The sequence below is a fragment of the Tachyglossus aculeatus genome, chromosome 1 (genome assembly GCF_015852505.1).
Source record: "Tachyglossus aculeatus isolate mTacAcu1 chromosome 1, mTacAcu1.pri, whole genome shotgun sequence".
Classification (NCBI taxonomy): Eukaryota; Metazoa; Chordata; class Mammalia; order Monotremata; family Tachyglossidae; genus Tachyglossus; species Tachyglossus aculeatus.
Window position 1 is genome coordinate 72,568,870 of NC_052066.1, and position 7,515 is coordinate 72,576,384.

Sequence of the window (7,515 nt, forward strand, 5' to 3'; positions counted from 1 at the left end):
CGGTTCAACTTGAGAAAGGGAGGTGTTGTGTAGGAACTGTCTCTATATGTTGCCAATTTGTACTTCCCAAACGCTTAGTACAGTGCTCTGCACATAGTAAGCGCTCAATAAATATGATTGATTGATTGATTGATTCTGCTTTGTGTAAAGTGGTCTCTAGGCCCTTTCCATCCCATTCATTACCTTTGCCCGAAAATTTTGAAAGGAAGCCTCCCTGAGGGACAAAAGGCAGAATAGAGGAAGTGGTGTACCCCAATGCAGTATGTAATCATGTGGGCTGCTATAAAGTTTTTATGGCCATTTATTTGGCAGGTCTTGCTGAAGAAGGACACAGTCATTTCAAACACGTGGGCCGAAAAAGCTTTATTGCACCCCAACAGCACCTTTTAGCTATGAGCTTTCCCGGGCTGTTAATTGTAAAGTATGTGAAGTTGAAAACATGTTGGCCCAAAACCAATTGTCTAATATTTGGGACGACCCAAACTGCCAACCTGTTTTCCAAGAAACTCAGTTGCCGTAAAAATGATCCGCTTTGGCCGTCACTTAAGTGGTAAGTGGTGGGACAACGTGTTAACATGTGAACCAAGTTAGCGTGTACCCGCAAATGTTGTGGCATATTGGACAGAGCTCAGGCTTGGGAGTTCAAAGGTCAATCAATCAATCAATCAATCGTATTTATTGAGCGCTTACTAGTGGTGTGCAGAGCTCTGTACTAAGCGCTTGGGAAGTACAAGTCAGCAACATATAGAGACGGTTCCTACCCAACAGCGGGCTCACAGTCTGGAAGGGGGAGACAGACAACAAAACAAAACGCATGGTCAGGTGTCAAGTCATCAGAATAAATAGAGGTAAAGCTGGATTCACATCATTGACAAAATAAATAGACACTTGTCTGCTGTGTGACCAGTGTGGCTCAGTGGAAAGAGCAGGGGCTTTGGAGTCAGAGGTCATGGGTTTGAATCCCGGCTCCGCCACATGTCTGCTGTGTGACCTCCGTCACCTCATCTGTAAAATGGGGGTTAAGACTGTGAGCCCCACGTGGGACAACCCGATCACCTTGTGACCTCCCCAGCGCTTAGAACAGTGCTTTGCACATAGTAAGCGCTTAATAGATGCCATTATTATTATTATTATCACTTAATAAATGCCATCATTATTATTATTATTATGTGAGACAAGGACTGTGTCTCACCCGATTTGCTTGTATCCACCACCAGCCCTTAGCACAGTGCCTGGCACACAGTAAGCACTTAACAAAAACTGCAATTATTATTATTATTATTATTATTATTATAAGGCTTGAGTTCCCCTCTCAGGGTCACACCTGGAGAGTTTCCAGTACTCTACCAGTCTCAACTGTGGGAAGGAGAGTCAAGCAGAGGCCTACTCACTCCATTCTTAACTTGGCCAGTGGCTAGCGGATGGAAGGCAATCCGCTACAAGTCAAAATCAATCAATCAATCCATCAATTGTATTTATTGAGCGCTTACTGTGTGCAGAGCACTGTACTAAGCGCTTGGGAAGTACAAGTCGGCAACACATAGAGACAGTTCCTACCCAACAGCGGGCTCACAGTCTAGAAGGGGGAGACAGAGAACAAAACCAAATATACTAACAAAATAAAATAAATAGAATAGATATGTACAAGTAAGATAAATAAATAGAGTAATAAATATGAACAAACATATATACATATATACAGGTGCTGTGGGGAAGGGAAGGAGGTAAGATGTCTGTGCTGGGCAGCAGCGGCCTGGGAGAGAGTCGAGGGCAGAGACTCAAGTTTACTGCGCTGAAGGAGGCAATGGTAAAACATTTCCAGATTTTAACCAAGAAAATACATTGCGGAACAATTGCAGACGGAGGTGGGGAGTTCTGAGAGAGATGTGTCCATGAAGTCGCTATGGGTCAGAGATCATCATCATCAATCGTATTTATTGAGTGCTTACTATGTGCAGAGCACTGTACTAAGCGCTTGGGAAGTACAAATTGGCAACATATAGAGACAGTCCCTACCCAACATTGGGCTCACAGTCTAAAAGGGGGAGACAGAGAACAAAACCAAACATACTAACAAAATAAAATAAATAGAATAGATATGTACAAGTAAAATAAATAAATAAATAGAGTAATAAATATGTACAAACATATATACATATATACAGAGATGACAGCGTAAAACAAGGCAAGAGGCTTGAGTAGACGTTGACAAAAAGTGCTTCGACAAAGTTTCCGGAGGACGAATCCAAGTTGCCCCGCACCCCCACCTCCTTTGCACCCCAAACAACGGGGTTTTGAATGTATTAATGAGGTGTGGTCTCCTAAATGGCACGACAGCTGATTCTACCCTGTTTTCGATTTTCCGACCCCGGGCTCCCGTCATCGGCTTGGAGACCATTTTGCAGGTTCTTAGAACTCTCACTTGAAGGAAGGAGAGGTTGTAAAACCCAAATTAATGAAATGGAACAGAATTCCTTATTAGGAAGTCTTGGCGGTAGTGGTGGTGGGGAAGCTTGAAGGGATTGAATGATACAAGGTTTCTGGATTATCTGTGGAATTGATTATCCACGGGAAGAGATGCAATCTGCGCCGTTTGCGTGGATAATGGAGAGTTGGCTGAAGTCTGCTGCCTGGGGAGGTATGTTTATCCTCTGCATACCGGTGGTTGTGGACCGGATTGACAGTGGAGTTCGTTTATTACCCTTGTAATCCCTCAAGCAATAGACTCACTGTAACTGGCCCCGTGCCTGCTTATTGCCCAAGAACTGCTGCTAGCGTAGCCGTGACTTGGAAACTGTTTCCTCCTGAACGCTAACAACCTTCTGTCTTTTCTCCTTCTTCAACCCCTGGGGATGGTTACAGCAAAGGAGAGGTATGGCATTTTGACACTCACCTTTAATAATAATGATAATAATGATGATGGCATTTGTTAAGCGTTTACTATGTGCAAAGCACTGTTCTAAGCTCTGGGGGGGGCGGATACAATGTGATCAAGTTGTCCCACGTGGGGCTCACAGTCTTAATCCCCATTTTTACACATGAGGTCACGGAGGCTCAGAGAAGTGAAGTGACTTGCCCAAGGTCACACAGCAGGCTTGTGGTGGAGCCGGGATTCGAACCCGGGACCTCTGACTCCAAAGCCCGGGCTCTTTCCATTGAGCCACGCTGCTTTTCCTCATCTTATTGTTTCGTGGACCGATGGTCCATTTCCTTTGTCCTCTCCCATACAGACTCACGTAGGTATGCTCGTTGTGGACCGGGAATGTGTCTGTTTATTGTTATATTGGACTCTCCCAAGCACTTAGGACAGTGTTTTGCACCCAGTAAGCACTCAATAAATATGATTGAATGAATACTAATGTACACTCAAATGCGCTCTAATTGCATTCTCAATCAGTGGATTTATTGAGCATTTACAGAGTGCAGAGCACTGTACTACCTGCTAGGAGTACAATACAATACAGCTGGCAAACACATTCCCTGCCCACAAGGACTCAAAGTCTAGAGAACTCAATCAATCAATCAATCAATCAATTGTATTTATTGAGCGCTTACTGTGTGCAGAGCACTGTACTAAGCGCTTGGGAAGTACAAGTCGGCAACACATAGAGACGGTCCCTACCCAACAGCGGGCTCACAGTCTAGAAGGGGGAGACAGAGAACAAAACCAAGCATACTAACAAAATAAAATAAATAGAATAGATATGTACAAGTAAGATAAATAGAGTAATAAATATATACAAACATATATACATATATACAGGTGCTGTGGGGAAGGGAAGGAGGTAAGATGAGGGGGATGGAGAGGGGGACGAGGGGGAGAGGAAGGAAGGGGCTCAGTCTGGGAAGGCCTCCCGCCCACACTTCTAGGTCAATCAATCAGTCAATGATATTTATTGAGCACCTACTGGGTGCAGAGCACTGTATTAAGAATAATACTAATTATGGTATTCATTGAACGCTTACTTCGTGCCAGGCACTGTACTAAGCTCTGGGGTGGATACAAGGAAATAAGATTGGACACAGTCCCTGTCCCACGTGGGGCTCACAGTCTCAACCCCCATTTTACAGATGAGGTAGCTGAGGCACAGAGAAGTGAAGTGACTTGCCCAAGGTCACATAGCAGAAAAGTGGTGGAGCAGGGATTAGAACCCATGACCTTCTGACTCCCAAGGCCATATTTGGGAAAAGTACACATTCCCTCTACATCGTAAGTTTGTTGTGGACCGGCAACATGCCTATCAGGTCATGGGGTCAAATCCCAGCTCTGCCAGTTGTCAGCTGTGTGGCTTTGGTCAAGTCACTTACCTTCTCTGTGCCTCAGTTACCTCATCTGTAAAATGGGGATTGAGACTGTGAGCCCCCTGTGGGACAGCCTGATCACCTTGTAACCTCCCCAGCGCTTAGAACAGTGCTTTGCACATAGTAAGAGCTAAATAAATGCCATTATTATTATTATTATTATTATTATTGTCAACTCTGTTGTGTTGTGCTCTCCCATACTCTTAGTACTATGCTCTGCACACAGTAAGTGCTAAATAAATACCACTGATAGATTATAATGCACTATAATGCAATAGTGTTAGTAGATGTGATCCCTGACCATGAGGACCTTAGAGTCAGTAAGAGGAGACAGACATTAAAATAGATTATGAATAGGGGAAATAGTAGAGTACAATTCATTCATTCAATCGTATTTATTGAGCGCTTACTGTGTGCAGAGCACTGTACTAAGTGCTTGGGAAGTACAAGTTGGCAACATATAGAGATGGTCCCTTACCCAACAGTGGGCTCACAGTCTAGAAGATTTTCTAGACTGAAATATTTACCTAAATACTCTGGGCTGGAATGAGAATAATAATAATTGTGGCATTTGTTAAGCACTTACTATATGCCAAGCACTGTACTAAGAGCTGGGGTAGATATAAAATAATCAGGTCTCTCAGTCTAAGTAGGAGGGAGAACGGGCATTAAATCCTCATTTGCAGATGAGGGAACTGAAGCACAGAGAAGTGAAGTGACTTGTCCAAGGTCACACAGCAGGCAAGTGGTGGTGCTGGGATTAGAACGCAGGACCTCTGACCCTCAGACCTGTGCTCTTTCCAGGTGCATAGTCAATCAATCAATCAATTGTATTTATTGAGTGCTTACTGTGTGCAGAGCACTGTACTAAGCGCTTGGGAAGTACAAGCTGGCAACATATAGAGGCGGTCCCTACCCAACAGTGGGCTCACCAAGGGGTTCTCAACATCGTCATCAATCATATTTATTGAGCGCTTACTGTGTGCAGAGCACTATACTAAGCGCTTGGGAAATACGAATTGGCAACATATAGAGACAGTCCCTACCCAACAGTGGGCTCACAGTATAAAAGGGGGAGACAGAGAACAAAACCAAACATACTAACAAAATAAAATAAATAGAATAGATATGTACAAGTAAAATAAATAAATAGAGTAATAAATATGTACAAACATATATACATATATACAGGATAGGGTTCTCTCCCTATCCCCGCACGCCCTATTTCCTTCCTCCATTCTGGCCTCTGTCTTCATAAAAAACACAAAATAACTTTGTTCTGTAGTACTCTTCCAAGTGCTTAGTACAGTGCCCTGCACACAGCACTCAATAAATACTATCTATCGATTGATTCATAAATCGATCATAAATTGATTCATAGATCCCTGAGAGCAGGGAGGGTCGAGTTATCAGTACAGTATCAGTTAGTACAGTGCTGTGCACATAGTAAGCGCTCAATAAATATGATTGATGATGATCCCTCTTTGCATCTGAGAAAATTGAGGCCCAAGTGACTGCTATAGGTCAATCAATCAATCAATTAATCGTATTTATTGAGCGCTTACTGTGTGCAGAGCACTGTACTAAGTGCTTGGGATGTACAAGCTGGCAACATATAGAGACAGTCCCTACCCAACAGTGGGCTCACAGTCTAGAAGGGGAGAGAGAGAACAAAACCAAACATACTAACAAAATAAAATGAATAGAATAGATAGGTACAAGTAAAATAAATAAATAAATAGAATAATTAATATGTACAAACATATATACATATATACAGGTGCTGCGGGGAAGGGAAGGAGGTAAGATGTTGGGGGTGGAGAGGGGGCCGAGGGGGAGAGGAAGGAACGTCACACAGAAGGAGAACCCTGAGAGAGGTTTCTGTGCTGCTGAAATAAAAAATACATTCCAATTGTGAATTGAGCTTTTTGGGGGGTGAATATACAGTGAGAGAAAAAAAAAAAAACTTCTCCTACTTCGTTCCCAGCTGTCGTCAAGAAGATCTGGTGTTTGAGGAGTTTGCTCGCCACAACCTTGAAGGCGCCGCAAGGGATAATGATGACGATGACGGGGAAGAGGGAAAAAAAGATGACTGATCCAGGGCATTGGCTCAGGAATCGGGGGAGCTCATCCTAGTTACCCACGCATCAAGCAAAAGTTGGGAGTTCGTTTGGTAGGATGCTAATGAGTTGTAAGTTCTTGCTGTAAGTAAATCAGTCTCCAAATAAAGCTTGATCCTTCTGTTGCTATTTCAAGTGGTGGTGTTTTCCCACGCGTGGTGCTTTTACACGACGAGCATAAGATGTCTAGCAATCGATGTATTTCCGTACCGCCTCCAAATTCTGCTCTCTGTGCACTGTGTTATCCAATAACACGTAGAAAACAGAAGAAAAAGGGTCAGTATTGCTTTCGGTAGATTGAAAAGCAGCGTGACCTCATGGATAGAGCACGGAGCTGGAAGCTAGAAGGACCTGGATTCGAATCCTGGCTCCGCCACTAGTCTGCTGTGTGACCTTGGACAAGTTACTTACTTCTCTGGGCCTCGGTTACCTCATCTAGAAAATATGGATTAAAACTGGGAGCCCTAGGTGGGACATGGACTGTGACCAAACCTGATTAGTTTGTACCTACCCCAGCCCTTAGTACAGTGCCTGGCACATAGTAAGTGCTGAACAAATACCATTAAAAAAACTGACAGGCAGAATTTGACCCCAAAGGGCAACAAGTTCCATACTATTCATTCATTCATTCATTCATTCATGCAATCGTATTTATTGAGCGCTTACTGTGTGCAGAGCACTGTACTAAGCGCTTGGGAAGTACAAGTTGGCAGCATACTACATTGGAGGCCTATAAAGCAAAAAGGGATGTTTATCCTTTTATATACTTATGCATCCTGGACCTGGGTTTGAAATAATAATAATAATAATAATAATGATGGCATTTATTAAGCGCTTACTATGTGCAAACACCACTGGGGAGGTTACAAGGTGATCTGGTTGTCATTCATTCATTCAATCGTATTTATTGAGTGCTTACTGTGTGCAGAGCATTGTATACTAAGCGCTTGGGAAGTACAAGTTGGCAGCATACTACATTGCAGGCCTATAAAGGAAAAGCAATGTTTATACTTTTATATACTTATGCATCCTGGACCCGGATTTGAAATAATAATAATAATAATAATAATAATAATAATAATAATGGCATTTA

At 43.0% G+C, this 7,515-nt stretch overlaps 1 protein-coding gene across 2 annotated transcripts in view; it reads left to right on the forward strand.

Annotated features, from left to right (window-relative positions):
• The window catches only part of SAG (S-antigen visual arrestin), a 72,012-nt gene extending 65,496 nt beyond the window's left edge, over nucleotides 1-6,516 (forward strand). Inside the window, exons 14-15 of one of the 2 annotated variants that reach the window (XM_038747679.1) lie at nucleotides 2,863-2,872; nucleotides 6,290-6,461. In XM_038747679.1, the coding sequence (XP_038603607.1) occupies nucleotides 2,863-2,872; nucleotides 6,290-6,398 (119 nt within the window). In that variant the 3' untranslated portion in view covers nucleotides 6,399-6,461. Of the gene's footprint in view, nucleotides 1-2,862; nucleotides 2,873-6,289 lie in introns of both variants that reach the window. The other variant, XM_038747671.1, reaches the window with a different exon arrangement.
• Nucleotides 6,517-7,515: the final 999 nt, after the last annotated feature.